This window comes from Geospiza fortis, unplaced genomic scaffold, assembly GCF_000277835.1.
Source record: "Geospiza fortis unplaced genomic scaffold, GeoFor_1.0 scaffold190, whole genome shotgun sequence".
Lineage (NCBI taxonomy): Eukaryota > Metazoa > Chordata > Aves > Passeriformes > Thraupidae > Geospiza > Geospiza fortis.
Genome location: NW_005054328.1, coordinates 1,720,467 through 1,744,548, shown reverse-complemented (window position 1 = coordinate 1,744,548; position 24,082 = coordinate 1,720,467). Strand labels below are relative to the sequence as shown.

Here is a 24,082-nt window from a genome sequence, read left to right as displayed (position 1 = left end):
AGTACACTTTCCTTCTAATTATTTTTGTTTCCTCCTAAGATAAGAATGAAGGGAAGTTATTTGTCTTAAAGAGGGACTAGTGGATTAGTGTTAGGAAAAATTTTCAGATACAGGTGTTTGACAGGTGTTCAAGCCCCTGCTTGAACGTGCTTGCTTTCATTAAAAACAACCAACCGAGCTAGTGATATCCACTTTCTGAGGTCTCTAATGGAACTTTTCAGAAATAAGGCTATTCCTGCCCTGATAGCAGCACATCATGTTCTGGATGGCAGGGAAAGCAGTGTGAGAACATTCTCCTGATCTGCCTCTGGATGCTTTGAGTGTGATGTTTATTAACTCTAGGTGAAATATTTGTAAAGCCTACTGGCATTTAGGAAATCAGTCACCGGTAAGACCCCAACATTACACGGATAACCTGTGACCTTATCTAGTTTCGGATGCTGAACAGAGCAGCTGTTGTGCTATAAATAACCTGAACTGTGTGCAATGCAAGGAACAACAACACAAGTAGAAGTAAAGGTTCCTGTCTGTGGCTTCATAGTTATTTTTTTGTCATTAATCACTGGCAAGAAAAATACAACTTCATAAATATTAAACATCTGCTACTTAGTGCACTTCCTTGTGTAGGTATAATAAAGTGTCTTCATAACCAGAAAAGAAATATTCAAAAGCTGGAAATATCAGGTTGCTAAAATATTACATAATTGCATTTCTTGTAAACTGTACTCCTGCTCCTAAATTTTCAAAACTTCTTTCTTCTAATTAAGAGGATTTTTGTCATGTTACTGAAATAAAGATTTCTCTAAAGTAGTTAGGTGTAAAGCAGTTAGGTGCCTCCAAACGTGGAGCTATGAAGGTAATAGTTATCAGTAACTGATTTTGAGAGATACAAACTGTGAATTTGCAGGAAGGCTACTTAGGAAAAAAAAATCAGGAGAAGAGTTTAGGACATGTACTGGCAAATGATCTTGAGTTGGGTTTTACACCTAGCTGGCAGTCATTACTTTGACTTCATTCAACCCATCTTGAATACAATTGAAGTTTTCCCCGATTTACTAGATGCCTTATATGAAACGAGTTTGATCAGTTCAGTCCCATTTCCCAGGTGACAAATAGCCTGTGGCAAAAATTCCCTGTTTAGTGGGTGCTGAGTTTTGTCAGCAGGCTCATGGGAGAGGCCAAAGACTGTGGGAATGGGGAGAGAGGGCTGTAGTAAATTGGCAGGGCAGGGCATGAGGAAGAGGCACGTCTAAACGCCCAGCTCGTGTAACAGTCTTTCCATTGACCAAGAATCCGGTTGCTAGGCTGCCAGACCCCTTTTACAAGCAGCAGAGTCATGCTATTGTTTCCTAAATGGTTTCAATTTTATGCAGGAACCTCTTTACATCCTTTCTATATCTTTTAAATATTTTACTAGGCATGTAGTAAAGCGAGGTTTGGAACACCACCCCCTGCTCTGCTCAAGTCGGTGCACAAAACCAAGTCCTTCTCCTTTATTCTGCCAAGAAGTGAGTGTTTCAGGGTGAGGAGAGGGCTCATGTCAGCCTTCCATCTGGGCAAGCAGTGTGCACTCATGAGAGAAGGGGAGCATTGTCTTGGATTTCCCAGGTAGTTACACAGACCCCATCTCTTTGGTAAGTGCACTCATGAGTGGGGAATAGAGGGGAGGGAAAGGAGAGCAGGCAAAACTTTGTGGGACAGCAGTGCTCCCTAGCACCTCAGGCCATCCATGGCATGCTCAAGAACTGAGGTCATCAGCCTTTAGATTTTGGCACCTCCAGTAAGCATAAAAAAAGCTTAGACATAGTTCAACTTTGCAGTTCTTCTATCAGCAGGAGCAACCGAAGGAGTTAAATGAGTACATCTTTAATCTGTCTTTATTGCTCCTACTGCTTGGAGAATCTGGTACTTGGGACCAGATTTTCATTAATGGAAAAGTATCTTTATTTTCAAGAACTCACAATATTAACAGTATAGACAGAAAGGTAGCTGAGTGTCTTCTGTAGGAAAATGGAAGTAATAAAAAACTAATAAAAGTAAATTTTTAAAATTCCATATTTTGACTTTAAAGAGCTTCTCTGACTAATTGCAGTCTTCTGGACTTTTGAAAATGGGTTTCATTGTGTTACAAGCTGTTGCAATATGCAGTCTTCTCAAGCCTGGATGCTCTTTCTCATCACAGCACCAACAAAACAAAACAAAAGCAGGGCTTGAGAGATGATTTTCCTGTGCCAAACATCATGTTCCTTCTACCAAAACAGCTGAAAACTGTTCTCTGGGATTTATACACAAGTTTATTCGCAGTTTGAAATATCTTCCTTGTGTTTGTCTCCTAGCTTATGATTTTCACAAGACAGGACTGTGCTTTGGGGCAAGAGAGGCACCAGCAGTAGATTTCCACCAGCAGAAACAGCTTGCCAGAAAAGTCCCCTCTTCTTAGCTAGGGACCCCCACTTTGAGCCTCTCATGCTCAAAGGTATGCTTCTTCAAAATTCACAGGTTTGGATTTTGAAGTAGCTCCAGTGCTCCTCTGCAGGATTATTCTGACTTGTTTTCTGAAAATGGTCTGCTTCCTGCAGATCACTATACATTGGAAGAAAACACCTCTATCTGACCTCTCTTCTAGTTATTTCAGGGGAAAATTGGTCATCTGGAGAAATATGAAATCACAAGATACACAGGCATGCTCCTTCAGCTCCTTCCCTCTATATCATCCTGAGGAGTTTCAGAGACACTAACTGGAACTCACAAACCCTGAGGCTGATGGATGTTGCCTGGATGTCTCTCTGACCTAGGTTAGCTGCCCTTCAGAGTCTCCCTGTGATGGAGCTTGTTTCTGACCAAATAAAAGCAAATTTGTCTCCAGTTTATTATTAGCATTAGGTTCCCTTTTTGGTCCAATGCTTCCTAGCAACCTGTGTGTCTGTTTGTCCTTTGTTTTTCACAAGCTGTTATCACAACTGAAACAAAGTCCTTGGTGAATTAACCGATACCCTTGAGAAGATAAGGATAGGAGAAATGGCTGAGCCCAGAAAAGGCAAAAGGCAGCCTGCCCCATTAATGCCATCCAAATCTGAGGGCCAGCAGAGTGTGGGGTACCCAAGAAGGGTACAGGACAGGGCAGCTGACTGTGCCCCTGGGCATGGTGCCACCCAGCCTGACTCTGGGCTAGGTACCCTCCCATGGGCTGCAGCAAGGGCTGTTCAGTGCTGACTGTCCTGCCCTGTTCCCTTGGAGCTGGGTGTGTCATTGCTTCCCTTTAAAGATGAAGCAACGAATGGGTTTTATTCTTCAAAGTTCTGAAGTGAGCTTGGGCACCTATTTTCCTTCTTGGGGTGTCAGTTCCTCCATTCAGCATCATCCATTCCCCTGGCTTGGCTCCCTCTGGCTTGATTCCCTCTGTCTTTTGGGGGACCCAGACCTGCAGCATCCAGAAGCCTTTCTCAGTTAGCAGGGGCATTCTTAGCTGTTTCAGGGACTCTTATTCCTACTCCCTTGTGCTAAAGTTGCTCCATTTTAACAGTGAGTGATGACAGACTAATGAGGCCAGAAGGAAAGTCAGGCAGTGCACAACTGAACAGGGGCTGGGGCACTTGCTGGGCAGAGCAGCTGCCTGCACAGCTATTTCTGTATCAAATAACCATTGCAGGGGCTGGAGTCCAGCTCTTTGCTCTGCCTATTCACAGTGTTAAATCCCCAGTCCTGAGCTGTCTCTGTCTGCTCTGCCCAGCCCTGCCAGTGTTTAATTATGCCATCCAGAGCCCAACAGCTCCAACGTGAGAGAATGAACTCATTCTCCTCCCCTCCCAAACAGGGTCTGAGGTGTGCCTGTCCCTGAGGAAAGGGCTGTGTGGGGCATGAAGCTTTGTGCACTCAGAATGAAAACAAAAAGACATTTCAACATGATTGGTTGTGTCCCTTGGTGCAGAGGGTAGATGGGAGCTGCTCCCTCATCCCCATCCCTCTGTGTTGGTGCTCCCTTTGCACAGGGCTCTCCCTGAGCATGCCTGTGGCACAGGGCCCCTGCTGGGAGGCACACAGCAGAATACCAAATTAGTTCACTGGGACAGGGTGAACCTCATGGCCTCAGAACTGCCTCTTCCTAAAAGGGCTTAAGATAGCACATCATAAAATCTGGACATTTAGGAATCCCTCCATACTCTCATGCTATCCTATTGGACTTTTTAAAGGCTTTTTCTTCAATATAAAAGCATTGGCCTCATGGTGATGAAGACACTAAGACATCTGTTATTTCTACAGGGATAGAGAAAAGTAATACATTCACAAACCTGTCAAGAACCTGCCTAAAATAACATTTTTCCTGTATTGAGAATGGCAGAGTCTTAGGATGTGATGTAGTGAGGTGTACATGCTCTTCTGCCTTTCTTTGGGACTAGCTCACATAATTCACTTAGTTGTAACATCCGTGAGTGATGAATCTTTCCTGCTCTCTTTTTGGAATAAGATTAATACCATTCCAATTTGCATTTTGTATCTTGCAGACAAGTGCAAATATTTTACTTCAGGTTACATAATGTTATATATATTGGGCTAGTTCTTAATTAGATGGCATGATCTTTGCCTGAAGTTCATTACTTATTTTCATGTTAAACTGTTTTAAATTAAAAAAAAATAAATTAAAGGATCTTTACCATTTCCCAAAATTATTTTCTTGCTCATTTTAAAACCAAGTAGTTTTGTTGAGCTGTGGTGCCTCTGTGGTTCTGGGTAAAGATTTAAGATTTGCTACAGGCATGAATTGAATGCTGTTATGAATGGCATGGAAAAGCGTGAAGAGTTGGTCAGTTCATAAATCTTAAAACAGTTATTGCTTACATAGGGGCAGGATTTGTGAAGAATTTTTTCCTAAAATGTCTGAACCTTTCCTTAGTGCTTAATTTACTTCCCAAGCTCACATGGGTTGTCAGAAAGGCAGGCAAGAGAAAGATGCCCATACTCTTCTACTCCCCAGCCATTTGCACTTGTGGGGAAGATGTTCCCTAGGGAAATCCAGGAGCTCCCCTTTGCCCACCAAAAACCTGTAGATTTTACAGTCCCTCCCTGGACTATGGCCTCATAAACATGCCTTGAAAGAAAATCAGGTGCCCTGCCCCCATTTTACAGATGGCTTAACAGGTGTTGGCAAGTATCATTAGAAACAGAGCCCTGGCTCAAGTGTTTGTCCACAGCACAGCCCTAAAGTGCTCCTTGTTCATAGCCAGGTGGCTCTGCAGAGCTGAGTGGTCATGCCCAGGTGTTTGCTCATGCTGCTGGAACTGGGGGCTTCCACCTGGGGCAGGGAGCTCCAGGCTGCCTTTGGCCACAGGTGCACCCCTGCTCCCAGCCCCTGCCCCAGCAGCACAGCCTTCCTCCAAGCTGGGAGGATTTGCTCAGACTTTCCCATGTCTCGTTAGCTAGGGTCTGCAATGTCTAGGGTTTTGTAAAAAAAAAAAAAAAGGAAAATTATTTCAAAGGTTACTTGAAAAGAGTATTTAGTCACAAATTCAGTTAGGGAGTGACTAGGAAGTAGCTGTCGGAGAAATATTAGCTCAGCTCACTTGTGCTGCTTGTTCTCCTCATTTCCTTATCCCTTCAGGGAACACCATGGGCAACATCTAAGATCCAGTGTATGAAGAATAATGATGTTCTCTGGCTATAGTTGCAACTCAGATAAAAATTCATAGCATTCAAATGTAATGCCATGCAGGAACAGAATAGTTCATCCCTTAAAGTACAATATTTGTATTGGACTGATCGTGTTTAGTCTGAGATGTCCCAACATTGTTATATTTGCATTGACAGCCTGTCATTTTTCTAATTTATTTTATTTTTGTGTATGCAGTCTGTACATATGAAATGCCCCTATTTTCCCCATGTTCCATCCTGGTTAATAGGCTGACTCATGACGGTGATTTGCAATATTACAGGCAAGAGAGGATGTGATCCACATGCTGAAGACAGAGAAAACCAAACCTGAAGTTCTAGAAGCTCATTATGGGTCTGCAACTCCAGAGAACGTGCTTCGAGTGCTACACAGGGATGCCATCCTTGCCCAAGAAAAGTCTGTAGGGGAAGACGTCTACGAGAAACCAATTTCAGAGGTAACAACTTCTTGATTATTCTGTATGTGCAGGGGGAAGCCTAACAAGAAGTGAGACTCCATATATTTCGGATATATTCAAAGCATGCAAGAGGATTACACAGAATTTGTACACTGAAAACAAAATCTTGTTCACTCATATGCAGAATAATTTGTAAGCGAAGTCACTGGATTTGAACACAAAGCATAAAGAGGTTGTATGCTTCCTAGGGCTTGTGCTGATATGCAAGACCAAAATCTTTGGGTGTTAAATTTCTAGTTTTTGAATTCCTTTCAATTACAGGCTTCAACCTCTACTGCTCACAGCACTGGTAACTACTCCTTGATTTTCTTGGCATACTAGAACACTGTCATGAGGGTAGTTAAGAAAAGAAGACCTTTGGAGATTGACTTTGACCATATTTATGGGATCATAAATCCATATTCATTTTACGTCACTTAAACTCTAGGGCTGCAAAGCCACTGCAGACCCTAAAGAAGACTTATAGGACTCCTAGCTTTAAAATTTAAACAATAAATGAATGTCAAGTAGACCTGAGAATTAGAGTAGACCTGAGAATGTCTGAGGCCATAGTGAATGCCAAAATAAAGAGCCATTGCTCCTGTTCATAGTTTCATAACACTCCAGGTTGTGGGGAAGGAGCATGCAACAACATAGTTCATCCAATTAGAACACTTAATTTGTTAACCAGGAGTTGTGTCTACCATGGGATATCTTTGTACTGTGTATTCTCATTGAAGCATCTCCTGGAATTTTTGGGATGTTAGTAAATAAGGAAATCAAACCATAGTATGTGGGAGCATACATAAAATACTCTCAGACAAGATTAAAAGAGCTTAGCAAGGCTTTTTCCAAATAAGCTGATAATTTGACAGGGACCTCAATGTAAAACTTTCGTCATGTACAGATTCACAAGGCTTACGTTGAAATAAAATAGAAAAACTAAGTGCAAAATCTACTCTGAAAAGCTGAATCCAACCTGGCTCTTTTATAAAATGCAATGATTTTTTCACTTTGACTGCTATGGTCAGCTTCTGGAGACCAAACTGCCAAGGTCCTCCTGCTCTCTTATTTCCCTCAGTTTACTGAGATGTGATGTGAAACAACAGCAGCCCAGGGCAGCTGGGGCTGAGGAAGATGTGATTCTCACAGGGCAAGGGTTGGGAGTGGGCAGAGCAACCAGACAAGTACCAAGGCCGAGGGCTGCTTCGGCAGGGAGGAGGCTGGAGTTGGTCATCTGCACCCAAGAAATAGCAAAAGCAACATGAATAGCCATGGTGGGTTTGGAGTACTCTGGCAAGTTTTTAGACACACCTTCCTGGGTTTTTTTTCTGTTTGTTTGAATAATAGTTGGCATGTTAATAAAAAATGCAGAGAACAAAAAGGGCAAAAGGTTGTGAATAAATAAAGATAATTTCTGTCAAAAAACAGGCTGAGGGGAAATTCCTAAGGCTTATATTTAATTGTATTTGGTAATGTAAAACTGAATCTGAGCAGAATCTAAATAATTTGGGTCTTTTATCTCAGCAGAGTTGCAGGTGTGTTAAAGATGTGTGACTCAAATTTCAGCCTTCAGATTACACTTTATGCTCTTCATGCAAGTGTCCAGTCCCCTACAGGTGTGTGAATTCAGGCTCCCAGGCTCTGAGTTCTGAGCTACAGCTTTTTCCCAGTGAAATGAAGAAAGCGTGCACAGCACTTCACCACAGGGGAAATACAGTACTGCAACAATATTATTTGTTACCCTAAAGCTAAGTGAAATTCTGTCCTTTGTGCATCTGAAAACTGTGCAAATGTTTATTGCTAATATGTCATCCAAATAAATCATTACTTTCACGGAGCAGTTATTCTTATTTCTAGTCACTGCTTTACGTAAAAGGCAAAACATATAATTACAGGACTTGCATTTACCAAACACAACATTGTTGGTTAATAAATCAGATGAAGTAAGCAAGGAGACCTTTAAAACAGTCTGTTCTCCTTTCCTACAATCCAGCTGGACAGACTTGAAGAAAAGCAGAAGGAGACGTACCGGCGCATGCTGGAGCAGCTCCTGCTGGCAGAGAAGTGCCATCGTCGCACCGTCTACGAGCTAGAGAATGAGAAACACAAACACACAGATTACATGAACAAGAGTGATGACTTTACCAACCTCTTGGAACAGGAGCGGGAGAGGTGAGTGAAAGACCAACCCCAGTGTCCCAGTGCTTGTCCCTTCAGCAGCGACACAGACAGGAATTTTCTGTGTTTAAATGACACCAAACTTTTGTGTAAAACATCTGTAAATGTCAGTCCACTCCTGTCATTTGTACACACGTTACTGTGCAAGTCTGGAGCTGGAGGAATACCACTGAATGTTCCTGTAGTGTGAGCTTGACTTAAGAAACAAATTTGTTTTGAATTAGCCATGCCCATTTTGGGTTCACCTCCAGGTAGCTTTTGATCAGATGTTATTTGTGTTGGCTAAGTTTGAGACTGGCTTGCTTAGCTAAGTGCTGAGTTTGTGAAGGACACAGCACTGTTGTCACTGCAGGAGGGCAGGGTAAGGAAAACCACAACACACATTAGGATACTGGCACACCAGTGGTGGGACTCTGCCATGCCCTTTGTGTTTAGGCTTGCAAAGTCACAAACCATTTGCATTCTCTTTCACATTTTGAAGACGCATGCCTCAGGCAAGTTATCTGGAAGAAAATATTATCATGCATTACAGAATGTGCCCAGCCTGTGATGGACTATCTGTGGTTTTTATCTCACAGTCCCATACACCCCACATTTCTTTTTTTTGAGTGTTTATTCTGCTTGTTGGATGAGTAATTTGTTCTCTGTGCCTCTAAGAAAAGAAAGATATCACTTACCTTAGATGAAGACTGAGCACCAGTAACAGCCTCAGTTTTTCAATATGAAATTTTTGTGCTTATACCAAACTGCTTGAAATCAATCCATGTTTCTTTTTTTTTTTAATGGCTCTAAGAAAAATACTTAAGGCAAGTTAAAAGAAGAAATGCTTTTGAGGAAACCACAGGCTTGTGGCAGATGTTTGCAAAAAGCCAGGAGCAAAACTGTTTAGTGTATTTCCTGAACTCACTTCAGTGCCAACTTTGAGTAGGTGGCACATGAGCTACAGTGACCGTATTTCCTGGTTTAATAGGTTTTGGTTTTGTTCTATCTTTACTTTCCTGGGTTGATTGGCAAACTTTAAAGAACAAAAATGCTTCCACATCTTAGGAAATTGATTCTCACAGTAGAAAAGGAAAAAATGTAAAAATAAATATGCTTTAAGAAATAAAAGATGTTGTATTTTCAAGTAAAGAGCAACTTCACATCTGATTCTCATAGAGACATGTGTCTCTATACTGAATATCCATGTATGTGTGGACACATACAATGTGTGGACACAAAAGTGGTTTTAAAATACCAATTACATTTGTCCTTACATTTTAATATTCACATTAATTTGACAATTGTTTCCTTCTTATTATTCCCTCTCAATGTGTGAAAGCCACTAAATAGTCTACTATTATGACCTGGGTTGAATTGACTTCCTTTAATGAAGTGATTAAAGAGCTTTTTGTCTTGCCACTAAGATATCATGTCCCATATCTGTGGGCATTTTCTCTTACCCTTCCTGCTCTCTCAAACTTCAAGTTTTCTACATTCTACAATTTTTGTAAAAACAGCAATAAGAAAAGGAAAATTTGGATTTGAATTTCTCTTGAAAGCAGATCTTTAAGAGCAACTAAATCCACTGGCTTTATTCACCAGTTCCTCTGTACTGGTGTCTGCAGGGGAATAATTGCAGTGCTGAAGCCCTTTTGATTTATGTTGAGTAATACCAGAAATCTGATGTTTGCTATTTAACCCACTTTGTTTGTCTATGACACTACTTTGTTTCAAGATAGTAGTGGCCAAGCAGAGAGAACATGACATGCAGCTAAACGTAGAAAACCAAGATGCATGTACCTCCCTCTTCAGGTTCCTCCTCTCAGATGACTTGCAGAGTAGATTGGCAAAATCAGGATGGGCTTACTTGTTAAGCATAAAGTCTTAAACAATCTCAATTTCTTACCTTTGTTTTCTGAGTGCACATGAAACTGAGGCTGAACTCACATCTTTGTAGATATTAAAAACTAGAAGTAGTATTGTTTGAGGGCTATATTCACAAAGAAAGAGAGGGTGACAGGATGACTTCTTAGGAAAGCCCCAAAGTGGCAATAGATTTTGTCAAAAAGAAAGTTTGAAGTGGAAAAATTAAGTTGCAACAGATTAAAGCATACAAAAATCTCATTCTCAGTCTACATATTGGGATAGAGAACTGACCTGCCCAAAGGCATTTTTTAAGGTCCTGCATAGGCATTCTTGTTTTATAAGTACCACTATACATATAATTCATTTTACTGTGGTACTTTGAGGATTATTTTATTAAGAGCTGAACAGACTTGTAGTCTCCATGAAAACGAAAAGGGACACAGAGTTGAACTTTGCCCGTCAGCCACTCTGCTGCACCCACAGTTATAATGTTAATGAGACAGGGTGAGCCAGAGGAAGAACAGTGCTGCAGGATGGCCATCTCACAGCAGTCTGCTACCATGAGAGAAGTAATAATTTTTACACTGGCTCTAAGTAATTTCAGCAGTTTCTTTCCTCACAGCATTTTATCAATCTTCCTGAACCATTGTTGTCTACATCAACTTTTGCAGGCCACATCTGCTTTTGCTGTCTTGTGAAAGTTTGAACAAAGCAACAGGGGATTCTTTAAGAAAGAAATATGCCTCAGTTCTAATGTATGTCTAACACTCTCTTAATGTATTTACTTTGGAACATTTTTTACATGAGCTTTCATACATTATCTCTAGTCCATCTACAGCAACATGCTATGAAAGCAAACAGTTCCTATGAGTGACTAATTATTAGGCCAGCCTCATACAGGAAGGAAGGAACAGGAAAACATGATTTCTCAAAAATAATGATGCGTGAAAAATATGAAAAAGAGAAAATTGTGCACCAGGAGATTCCAAATGTAGACAGCTGGGGATGTGGGGGTATATGGAGAAGGCTGAAGGGCCTCACTTTTGCTGTTGGCTCTGCAAGACCAAGTGCAACTGACCTGAAGAAAGATTGTGGAAAATGTTGGCGTGTTACAGGAAAAGAGCAGTGACAACCATTTGCCAGGTGAAGAAAGAAATCTGGTACTTTTAGTGGAGGGTGCTTCTACAGACATGGTGGCTGAAGAGTTTTGCAAATTTCCCTATAGTATGCTATACTAGTACTAATGATGTTTGAAACATCTAATGATGTTTGAAAGTTATGAACAGTATTTTCTATTTTTCTGTGGTATCAAATTTCCTGTTTCAACGCTTGCCCACCTTGGCTGCTGTTTCTCTAACATCAAGCTGTGCTTGGGTATCTCTGACTCTGGGGGATGCGGAACAGACATCTTCCTGGAGCCTCCTGAGGAGGCTGAGGAATATGGAGAAGAGCTGAAGACCCCCAGGCCCCCTCAAAGACTTGGATGATAGACGGTGGTGTAAGGAGTCTCTGGTCTGAGAGGTGGAGAATGAAGGGTCTTCTCAGAACTGCATTAATGCTGTGGCTGGCAGTGGGCACTTGGAGAGCAGCAGAGCAGGCATCAGCAGCCCCAGGGATAAAATTAGTCTTCTTAGCACAGGCACCCTCATGAACTTCAGCTGTGTTTTGGGGAGGGAGCTGGTGGCGTGACTTTGGAATGAGCTGGGCACAGCTAAACCAGCCATTGGTACTTCATGACCCCAAAAATTCTTGTATAAAGCAGGCTTAACATGAAATGGTACTTGGCTGTTCTCTGTGCTGCCTAGTCGCAGCCCTCCTGCCTTCCCTTTTAGGGAACTGGGGGCAGGGCTGGGGGGAATCTTTAGTTTATCAAATATAAACGTTTTCATTTGATCAGCAGGGCTTTTTTTTTCTTTAGTTTATCAAATATAAACGTTTTCATTTGATCAGGAGGGCTTTTTTTTCCGGTGGAAAAGGGTAGAGATCTTCGCAATCTCAGCATTTCTTTGATGTTTTGATTGACCTAGGAGATGAGGTTTAAAATGCTGACATTTTTAGAGGTGCTAATCTCTGAAAATTTTTTTCTTGTGCCCTTCTTTTAATCCTCTTGGTTGACAGCACATTTTGCTCCTATTAAAAGCACTGGAAAGCTCCCATTGATTTTAAAGGTTCAGAAAGAGGCTTGAAGTGAAGACCACTGAGCCAGTCCTGCCCTCCAGAATGGATAGAAGAAATAGCCTGAAAGCCTGCAAAAATGAGGAGCAGAGAATTTCTTTTATATATGGATGAGACGTGGGTTGCCAAACAGAGGGTGTGATGTGGCAGAAAGGCTCTGTAGGAGCTCTGTTATGGGGGATCCATCCGTGCGACTGCTTTGTGAGGCATTTGATCATTTCCAGCACAATCCCTGAGCCTGCTGAGACTCTGTCACCCCACCACATAGTGATCAGGAAACGTACACCCAGTATCTCAGTGCTGTCTGTGCTAAAGGATAGATATATTTTATTGTAAGGCTGAATACTTTATTGTATTCACTGAAGTGATGAGGATTTAATATTGGTTCTTGCTTTTCTCAGCGCTTCAAATTATTCTTTACAAGCACTGGGAGTGTTCTCAGTGCACTGAAGCATTTCACATTTTCCTCAAAGGCAAGGCTGAGGATTCAGTCTGTACTTCCTAAGCATTGCCCTGCTAAATCTGGTTTTAGTTAAACCCTCTTTTTGAAGTACATGGCCATAATTAGATCTGCCTAGAGGAGACAGCAAGACTGTGACCCCAGCTCTTTCCTCCACAAAGTTCCCTTTCAGTCTTCACGTAAAATTGTCTCCTCTTTGCTTTCCCCACTGCAGCACCCCCAGCAAGGAATGCACTGGCAAGGCCCTCGGAGGTCTGGGATAATACATTCCTCTGGACTTCAGTCATGCTGGCACCGAGATGCTCTTGGCTGCTCTGCTGGTGATGTAATTCTGGGCCCACATCACCTGCAAAGGAAACTGATCTGTGAGCAATAAAGCACACAGCCCCCTTGAAACAAAAATGGGAGTGTTGATGTTAACAAGTTTACAAACTCCCTTTTCTCCCCTTTTTGCATTTCTGCTTTTAGTACCAAGGCTTCCCTCCTCCCTTTTCCCACGAGACGACAGCACCAAGCCTTTCACTGGGAAGTGCTGGCCTTTCTGCTTCCCTGTATTTCATGGATCCAAGCAAGTGTAAAGGCTGGAGTGTGATACAGATTGGAGATTTTGAGCGTGTTGCCTTTCCAGTTTGTGTTTTCCCTCAATTTTTATGAAGACTGTAAAATAAAGGAGCTGGCAGGAAGACAGCAGGGCAGAGTATCCAGAGTATCCATCAGTCAATTACTTGTTTAGAGAACAACCAAGCCAAAAAAATGAAGTGTTCAGGACTAATACATTTCTGTGATTTATCACCATAAAGCCAAATTCTGTGGTACGAATAGGCCCATACAGAAGTATTGGGGTGAGGTATAAGATCCAAACATGTAACACAGATTTTGCCCTGTAACTGTAATCTGCTGGTGATTCCTCTTAAGTCTGGAAATTAAGTTGCTATCTTCTTACCCACCCTTCCCCCTTCCCCGCAAGAGTTTTTAGCCATATTTATACTCTGGCTTTTTTTTCTCATATGGAGATTTTTCTCTATGCCCTGGTTTCCAAAGTGTGACCAAAAAAAAGGAAAAGCCATCCCGAAGGGACCTCACCATGGCCTACAGCAGTTACTCATTTTACTGCACATTACTGGCCTTACTAGAGCACTGAGTCACTCTGTCTACCTTTCAGTAAGTGCATCTCTAAACTTTTAATATTATAATGTAGAAGACAAGGGCAGTAGTGCATTTTTGTTCTTTTCAGGCTGGCATGCTATCAGTATGGTTTGAAAAAGCTGGTTATTTTCCGTCAATATAATATATTCACAGGGTCACAGATCAGAAATTCTGGGGCAGTCTATTAAAATAAATGAATTAAAAAACATGGCAATGACAAATACAATTTCTGCACAGTTAAATAAATCTGAAGGCAGTCCATTTTGCAGGTCCTGTTTTACAGCTCTAGCTGACTGCAAGGCAGAGATGACTAAAAGTTTATGTTTTAACTAATTAATCTGGTCCCAGCTTCCAACAAAATGGTTCCAAAGGTAATTTGAAAACGAGAGAACAAACAGCTACATCTGACTGTGGAGAAACAATATGAAAGTATTGCAAGTCTTACACAATGTGAGCTGGGACTAATCCAAATCCATCTCTTTACACTTGGATAGTCCTCAAAACTGTCCAGTCTTTCAGTCACTTCTGGGATTATATAAAATGGCATCATGTGTTGTTTCAGCTACTTTTCCAAAATTTTTTCTAAGTAGGCATCAGCTTCACAGCCCTTGAGAGAGAATTATTATACAAAACTATATGTACTTCATTATTCCTAGCAAGTTTGCTTGCTAAAATCATCAATTCAAATGCTCCCAGGGTCAGACAGGGGGAAAAAATTACTTCATTCAAAATCTACTCACGAACTCAAACTCTGTCCAGGGTGCAATAGGTAACAATTTGAACATTTAGGAGGCCTTTGGCATGTTTCAGAGTTATTATACTACTGAAATAAATATCAGTTCGCAGCTCTACTGAGGCCATCTTTTTAAGTTGTCATTTTTTAGGCAAAGAAAACAAGAATTGAATCAGGGTCATGTAGGGAAAATTGCTTCCTCATTCAGAGAGATTAGAAACAGGTTTCTGTTGAAATGCCAGGTTTCAGTGAATTTCTAAAAAATTTAAATAGATACCACCACTTATTTACAAGCATAAATATATAATGGGCTCTCGAGCTTGAACACGTTGGATATTTGCTTTATGTTTAAATGCAAGTTTACCTGTGCAGAGATGCACAGTCTGATTAGTGAAGTATATGACCTACTGCCCTAATGCCCTACTAATATCCAAGACCTGTTCTGTATGGTCTGATAACTTCCATAAGTTCTATCAAGAACCTCAAGACATCATCTGGCTAGGGGGGTTATTCTGAATCAGTGAGCCTATATGGAAGCTTTCCTAACCCTAAACAGATGTAATGCTTTCTCCATCTTCTTTCCCCAAAAGGGTGCTAAGTCGTGCATCTCTTCTCATTCCTGCAGCGTCTCCAGCAGCAGTGGAGATTAGAAATACTGAGTTTTATATTTGCATCATTTCACTTTTCATTTCATTTTAAGGCTTGTATGTGAAGAAACCTTAAGGCAGAAATAAAAAATCCAGGGGCTGCAAATATCCAGACAAAGCGTTCCTGTGAAATTTGCCAAGGCCTGTGCAAATATGAGGGCAGAGAAATGCAAAATGTATAATTCACCACATATTTGTAAGGTACTTGAGTAAGTGCCTGACAATAATATTGTGTTGCCATAGTTAGTATTTCAACTAACTTTTTAAAAACTCATTAAGACATACCATTTTGGGTGTAAGACTATTATTAATGTCAACAAAAAAAATCTGGTGACCTAATTCACAAGACCATCTAGTCAAAAAACCAAATCAAATAACCCTGTGATTATCCCACTCACATGGACCATGATAGAATTTTAATCCTCCTGTCCTCTTGTTGGGACCTGAAGCCACCCCTCAGGGGAGGCCTTCCTGGTCACATCACTGGTTCCTTGGGGTGTCTGTTCCCATTTTTCTTGGGAAAAATAGTTATATTTTTACAAGTAACTTATATAATTTTGGGTTCTTTTCACCAAAGAGATGAAAATCTTCTCGTAGGTCAGGGCCTGAGTATTCAAATTTCCCAGACAGAGGAACTCACTGGTCCAGGCAGATCACCTGATCTTCTGAAAAGGGAGGATTTTCCACTTGTTGGTTTGGTGAATTGGGCCAAGATACAGTCCTTTCTATCCCCTGCTTTTCTTAAAATGACAAAAATGGAAATGAAATGACCGATCTGAAACAAACAAATGTTTCACTGAAATCCACATGAAACACATTTTTTCACTTGAATGAGAGAAAAAGAATAAGCTTTTTAAAATATATTTTTAAATTTTTGGTTAAGCTCTGAAACTGAAAAATCAATTACACAGCTTTGTTATGCAAGTGCTTATGCTAGGGAATGATTAATAGTAACATGCAATGCCTTAATGAGGGAAGATAAAGAAATGAGCAGAAAATGAGGCTAAATTATAGCAGAATGACAGCAATGTTTTTCTGATGATGGCAATTATGTCATAGCTTAAAAAGTATCTCTTGGTGACAAGTACATATATCACAGAATGAAAGTTTCTGTAGAATTCCATTTAAAAAGTTCATTTTCAGAGTAACCAGAAAGGGATAGATGTATTCTCTTTCATCATTTAAATGTCAGGCTTTTCCTAGATGACTTAACTCATTTTAAAATGATGCATAGCTGTCAACGTTTTTTCATTTTGAAAATTACTGCCTGGGACACAGCCGTGGTTTCCAAAAGCAGCAGGGGCAGAGCTGTGTCTGTCACAGTGAAAGGCAGTGTGGAGAACAGCCCATGTGACACTGGCACAGCTCATCCTGCAAGGGAGGAGAGTCTGTCCTGCTTTCACTGCCTCGTGTCCCCGCCTGACAGAGCCAGTGCCGCTGCTCCAACTCGCTTTCAGTGACAGGCACCATTGCCTCGTGCCCACCATTATCTCACCCAAGCTTTCTACATCCATCTTCTTCAGGTCTTAGGAAATAATTAATCCCGATGCTGGATTTTATGAGCACAAAGCTGGCATTGCTGCAACTCCTTTGAAGTCAGTAGAGCTCTTCTTGATTAATGGGATTAATAGAATCAGAGTAGGAATTCTGAAATGTGTGTATGCTTGTACCTGTAGAAGTCTATACATGCACATATAAACGTATTATGTACAGCAGTTTGTTGGGTGGAATTACAGCTTCTGCATGGGAGTCTGCAATCCAGAAAATTAACTTGTCAGCAATACATTTCCTGTAAAAGAATATTTTTATATAACTCATACAGGCATTTTGGTTCATCATAGCAATTATAATAACAATTGTACCAGCAACAACAACAATAACAATGATAATACAGCATAATAGTAATAATAACAATAATAACAATAATAACAATAATAATTATAACAACAGCAATAATAATAGGAATAGTTTTAATGACTATAATGTTTTACATAATTTCCACAGCCAAATTACTCCTTTTAGGTTTTGCATCATTTTTGGTTAGTATTGCCTATTGATTCCACCAAGGAGGCTGTAAACTTCTGCCTCCTTGTGCATGAGGCATCATCTGCACTTATGTCCCTAGAAGATTTTAAAAAATAATAGTGATTTGTAAGTGAGGATGCCCAGTGGAAGTCAACAGCTAATGACTGAATAAGTGATTGGAGAGCAACAAGGCCTGACTGCACAAGCCCTGCAGTTATTCAGAGATCAATACAGACAGGGAAGAAAGAAATGTGAAGACCAAGGCAAGCACAGCACCTTCCAATTCCCACTTACTGTATGAAACTGGCCCAGTTTCTCCTTGCTTGCTCTCCATCTCAGAACCTAAGTTTTCCCTGTCCTTTTTTTAAGCTGTTCATATGCTCAACAGGCTACAGTCAGGATATGATCTTGGAAAGGGATAGCGCAAACTAGAAATATTTCAGACTGAGGAGAGAAATAAAACCACACATGCTGTTTTTGTGGCAAGGGATGCACAGGGGCTGGTGCAAGTAAGAGTTTCTTTGAATGGAAGCACTGACAGCTCCTGTTCTTATACAAGGGCTGTCATCAGCCTGTGTCTCTCTTGTCCCCAGAACAAAGCCCTGGCTTTTAAAGACATGTATTTCATAAGGCCCAAATAACCTCAGGTGCAGAATGATGCTCAGTTCAAGCAAGGTGACGGGACTACCAAGGATGTGCAACAGCAAATCTGGGCAACCAAAATACAGATCTGCTCAAAAATCAGATGCCTGTGGCCATTTATATTTATATGTGTACTGGTCCTGTATTTTTGTTTTGGGTTTGGGTGGGGGCTTTTTGGTTTTTTGTTTTCTTTATCTTTTCCTTTTAAAATTCTTCATTGATTGCATTCCAGGTATTAATGAGAGTCTTTTTTGAATTCTGCTCTAAGCAACTAGAAGTAAGAGGGTAAAATTAGCAGGCTCAAACCTTGGGTGAGTCTAGGCCCTTTGTGTTGGCTGGGGAGGGGAGCTGTGAGGACAGACTCTTCTCTAATTGTCTCTCAATAGACACAAATCTAATGCAATCAGCAAACCTTAGAATTGCATGAGCTGTAGTAAATAGCTATGTGATAATCAAAAACCTTTGTTTAAGTATGGGGGGTTTATTTAGTGGTTTTTCACAGTTGTGGTGGGTTTGTTTTTTTTGGTGTTTTTTTGGGGGGGGGGTTGGTTTTTTTTGTTTTTTTTTTTTGTTTTTTTTTTTTTTGAGGGGAGAGGTGCCCATTTATGCTGCACCTCTGGTACACAGGCAAAAAGCAGTAGCAAAGGTGGGGCTGTGGGATGGATGTGGTGGGAAAGTGTGTGGACTTTTGTGTTCAGGGCAAGAGCTGAGGGTCCTGGCATCAAAAATAATGGAAATACCTTCCCAGCCTTTCAGACTGAGAGTTGGGACATGGCATATTAGGACAGCCAGGATTACTCTATGCTGATGTTAAAATTTATCAGTCCCTTTCTAGATCATAAAAACAGCTGCTGGCTGTTCTTTTACAGCATTTGAAAATTTTTCTGAGGATTCATTATTTGCTAAATAATTGATAATATGACACTCACAAGGAAGTAATTTAAAAATCAAGAAGGAATCTTCATTAGATTATTTTTGTCCGCTTTTATAGGTGTGTACTGTATTATTCTTAGGTCACTGTGACCAAGGTGGCTGAATATGATATGGACAAGTGCACACAAAGGCTGTATTTCTAAAAAAGTCTGAGACCCTGTATTGACAGAGATGAGTTTTTATATTGACTCCATTTGAACAGCTATTTGCTCTCAAGCTGCATTGCTGTTGTACAGCTGTGTGAGCTTCTCCATGCTTGACTAGCCCAGCGTGTGCAATTGCATGCAAAAATGATGACAATATTAATGATGCTATTTCCTAAATCCAGATTTTAAATTTTGTCACTCTTTTTTTTTTTTTGGCACACTTTCCAATGTTGGTGACCCTCTCATGGTGATTCCAGACACAAACAATCACTAGTATGGTTTGATGTGAAAATTAAGCAGGAATTCCTTGGTTTCTGTTTTCTCCCATTTTCCCTGCCCACTAGTTTTACTCACTCTATCAAATACTATATTCCAGTGGTGTTTCAAATGTGCAGCAGTGAGGTAGACAACCTTTAGTTTTAGGTGTAGGACCCAGGTGCCTTTCAACCTCAGCAAGTTATTGGGTTACCTTGCTTGAAGGAAGGGTCAGTGGGAAGGAACACAAAGGAAAAGAATGTCCAGGAAAAGTCAGCAGGAGTGAGAGCAATGGGGCAAGAACTGAACTGATGGACCTGGATTGAAAAAAAGAGGAATAGCAAAGAGACAGGTTTAGGCCAACAAAACAAAAGCAACAGAAAGGAGACAATCAGTCAGGATTAATTTCACATCCTAGACCCAGCTGGAGCATAAGAGGCCAAGACACTCCCAAAAGACTAATTCTCTCTGGGTAAACTGAGAATAGGCATGGTTCTCCCTCCTTTTAAAGACTTGAGCTCACTCTTCCACCTAATTTTCCCCTATGAACACCTAGCACCTCAAAAGCAAGTAACTTAGAAGAACAAGGGTGGAGCCCAGAGCAGGCAGACAGCGTTGGTGAGGGGCTCTGAGAGAGCAGGTGAAGCAGCCAGCACTCACAATGGTGAGTGCACAGAGGGCAGCAAGTGGCATCCTGCCAAGTGTCCTTGTCTAAGCTCCAGGACACCTTTTCCCTTGACTCCCACGATGCTCTTGTTGAAGGGCCACAAGAGGCTTCTATGAGACTCCTGCTGCTCATTCCCAAAATATGACCAAATCATACTATGAAGCAATAACCGTGACACAGGCAGGTCCTGTTTCAGCTGCAATCACTTTTACTTAAAATAATTCCAGCAGTATTAGAGATGCTGAGCTTTCCAGCTGTCAAAAGGATACACACAAGTGCCAAGAAAGCAGAAAACCAAAAGGAAGGGGGTAGAGTGCAACAGGGAAAAAAAAAAAAGCCAGAAATGCTTTTGTTAAACTTTTGAATCATGCTTTGACAAAAGGCAGCAGATCCCAACATAGAGTGATTTTCATGCTGTAATAAACAGAAAAATAATTTAAAACCTAGGCAGCATGACTTATTCTGAAAGATCTGAGGGATAATAAAAAAGCCTGTGTGCAAACGTGTGTGTGCACACAGTTTCTTTAACAGCTGTATGGAACAACCTGTTTTAAATAAGAACAAAGGTGAACAAAGCCAGTTGTCAGGGCAGCTCACCAAATGAAGTTTTTTAATGTGCATGACGTATGCCATATAAAGTGTATTGCCTGAGATACAACAGCACAGAGTCCAACTCTAAGTATTTTTCTCAGGCTTTTCCTACAAAGCCATGTTTCAAGAATTTACTGCATTTATCTTCAGTATTTATTTCTCTTCTCCAAAAGGCCCAATGGATCACCTTGCTCGTTATATCTTCAGCAGCAAATTAAAATCAGCCTCTTCCCTCCCTAAATATTCAAAATTTTCTTGTTCTATCAAGATGTCACTCAATCAATTTGTATTTGTTGCACTCTGAGCAGACAACTGTAAGCAGAAAGTGGAGGTCAGGTCTGACTTACCAAATGAGTTTGACTTAACCAAGAGAAGGGAAAGAAAGAAAAACAAAATAGTGATGGAAGATTTTCACTGCTTTGAAGCTTTTCTGAACAAAAAAAAGTCTGACAAGAACACAGTGTACCTTTTCATGTATGTAAGTAAACACAAATTTAGGAAAAGCCTTGCTTTGCACAAACAGAAGTTTTGGGGCTTTTTGTAACATGTTTGAGAACTTGGAGAGAGTTACAAGCTCTCTGCCTTCACTATAAATGTTCCATATGTTTCTGCACTGAAGGTAAAGAGACAACTGAGAGCAGGGACAGTCTGCTGGGAAGGTTACAAAGCTCTGTTTACAGAGAATTTTATAATCAGGCAATAATTTGTTACAAGTCTCTAAGATCCACAAGAGGAATCTATTGCTGTGCATAATTAGGAAATTTTTTAAAGAGAGCAGCTTATCAAAGATATGTGCAGTCTATTAGCACATCATTCAATTTTTATTTATTTCAAGTTCCATCTTTTGCTTCCCAGTTACTCTTCTCTGTAGTAGGCAATCATGCCAGATGCAAAGTATCATTTCTGATTTTCAGGATTAGTTGAAATTTGGGATTCTTATATATTCCCTCTGCTGCTTTTATTTCTTGTTGTTTTTCTTATCTGCTCTCACAATGTTGCAAGTGGTGCTTTACTCAGGAATGCATTTCTTGAACTACTTCATCCCAATGAATGTGTGAACAAAAAAATTCATGAGCAAGTTAAATTTTCCCAGCCTTTGAAGTGACTTAAAGTTGAGGTACTCTTGAGAAATAACAACATATGACGTACCTTTCTATTTTTATATAGACACACAATGTGATTTCTAAGCAGTAAAAGAAAAGCTGTAAATATTAAAGGCCTTAGCTGTGACATCCTACCTCATATCCCCTATAGGTCTGGTACCAGTGTAGTGGTGGGTATGCAGAGTAGCTGAAATGGTGATGGGAGAATACTTAATTGTGAAATCTCCTGGTGGTACAGACTTAACCAGTGCAGGTGTGTAGGCTCACTACTACTGCACTGCACTTTATCATCCTCTTGACATCCCTGACCTTTCTGCTCAGAGCTGAGACCATGAAGACACAGATGAGGGAAGATGTGTCTCTTGCAGTGCCAGCCTGGCCCAAGCGTGGCAGCCCAGACAAAGGGACAGCCAGAGCAGACACCAGAGGACACCTAGAAGGGCTGTTGATTTGGGAGACGTGGGGGTTAGCAATGGAGTGCAGAGGTGAGGAGCACCTGGGACTCAGCAGCGGAGGCAGTGGGACCGGGATGAGCTGTGCAATGAGCTCCAAGCCCAGAGCCAGCTGGGATGGGGTGTGTGAGCAGAGATCCTCCTGCCGAGCCAGCAGCGCTGGTGGAACACAGCCTTGCTCCTGGCTGCTGATCACAGCCAAACCCATCTGTCAGCAGATAGTTTTGAAACTTGCTTGCAAAGTGCTCCATGCCTTTCTAGTATCAAACTGCCTCGAGGCTGACACCCTGCTATTGCTATAAATTATTTTGTTAACTTAGAGTGCAGACTTTTATGCAAGGATCTAAGCTCTTCTGATGAACTCTTAAAGTGCCCGTATAATGCCACATCATTACATTTCAGTGGTCAATATCTTAGTGTTTGCCATTGTGTATGCAATTTCCTCTTTTAAAAGAATGTTTAGCTCTACCAAACAATTGTTGGGATTGCAAAGGACACAGTAAATAGAATAAGCAGATCATTGGTCTGCTCAATGCATGTGATCATTTCTAATTGCACAATCAAACACATTTTGTACAGAAACCTTTCCTCTGACACTGGAAAACAGAAACATACCAAGATGCATCAGCTTTGCACACAGGAAGCAACAATCTCTCTACAGGACCCCAGCTTCTTCTTTTGGAAAGTATTTAGTAAATGAGGTAGAGGAATATGAAATGGGAGAGAATGATTAAGACTTGTTTAGATTTCCCTGGAAAATGTGACTTCATTGTTGTGTTGGTGTGATGGATTTCCTACATGGCGCTAGTAAAATCATGTGAAGTCAATTTACATGGATTGTGAATGTTTTTCACTCTAAGAATGGTTCTCATTTTGGGGAGCATATTGAATCTGGGCTCAGACATGCAGGAGTCTGGAACATCATTCCTGGGAACAGGCAAAATCGCAGGGATTGTGATCTGCATGCACCACCCACCCTGCTGCACTCTGAAACCCACACCCAATGTACCCCAGGGCAGGTGTCCCAAGCAAAACCTTGGTCCTTTTGTACTTATATCTCCCACCCAAAAATTAATAATTCTGTTCTCAGCAGAGTCTGAAGAGGGTGAGGTAAATAACATCTTGAATAAAAAGCATAAATCAAGTCTCCAAGCACCTGCTTTTCAAATGAGCTCTGTCCAGTCTATGTGCTGAATGAGGGTCCTAAGGAAAAATAATGAAAGATCATTAAATTAGTTTCTAAAAAATGTAAACTCACATCCATTTTTAGTGGATAATAATATTTGAAATTCTATGCTTTCAGTGCTTTCGGCTATTGAAAGCTTTCTAAGAAAAGTGGAAAGTGAATGGCAAGGGAAGGAGGAAAGCAAAGGCATAAGAGAAAGGGAAAGGGAAAGGGAAAGGGAAAGGGAAAGGGAAAGGGAAGCCTTCTTCCTAGCTCCCCTCACAAAGCCTGAAAAAGTGACTGTGATTAATACAGGCAATCATAAGGGAAACAGAAGGAATCCTCAAGTTCTTTTATGCTGTTTTGGGAACAAAAGAGCTGGTTTAGGACTTCTTTAAAGCAGGGAGCTAGCAGAATGGTGCTTTTCAGACCTCACCAGACTTGGTCAGGCTTGCTACTATGCATGGATTTTCAAAAACAAACACGCCCGTATACTAAATCCCCAGGGGATTTTCTTCATGTATTCATGCCATTATCAGCCGATCTTAAGATCAGCCAGCGCGTACCAGCAGTAGTACTGCCACTTCAAACACCGGCAAGACAAGAGGAAAGCAACAGGAACTTTTGTTGAGCCGGCGGAATGAATCGGCAGCTGGGACTGGGAAGCAGCAGCGCTTCGTGCATCCCAGTCCACTTAAGCAAAACCAACTCCCAGGGGTTCTCTGCGATCAAATTATTATTTCTTAATCGTTCGCCTATGAACTGTAGCTACAGAGAGCCCGGAGGGGCTGTCAGTAGTAAGCCCCGGGAGA

The 24,082-nt window shown here is 41.1% G+C and overlaps 1 protein-coding gene across 4 annotated transcripts in view; it reads left to right on the top strand.

Moving 5' to 3' along the window:
* FILIP1 (filamin A interacting protein 1) overlaps positions 1 to 24,082 on the top strand; it is a 101,900-nt gene that overhangs the window by 53,407 nt on the left and 24,411 nt on the right. For all 4 annotated transcript variants that reach the window (XM_031057126.1, XM_031057127.1, XM_031057124.1 and 1 more), the window contains exons 3-4: positions 5,928 to 6,101; positions 8,098 to 8,276. In XM_031057126.1, the coding sequence (XP_030912986.1) occupies positions 5,928 to 6,101; positions 8,098 to 8,276 (353 nt within the window). The remainder of the gene's footprint in view (positions 1 to 5,927; positions 6,102 to 8,097; positions 8,277 to 24,082) is intronic.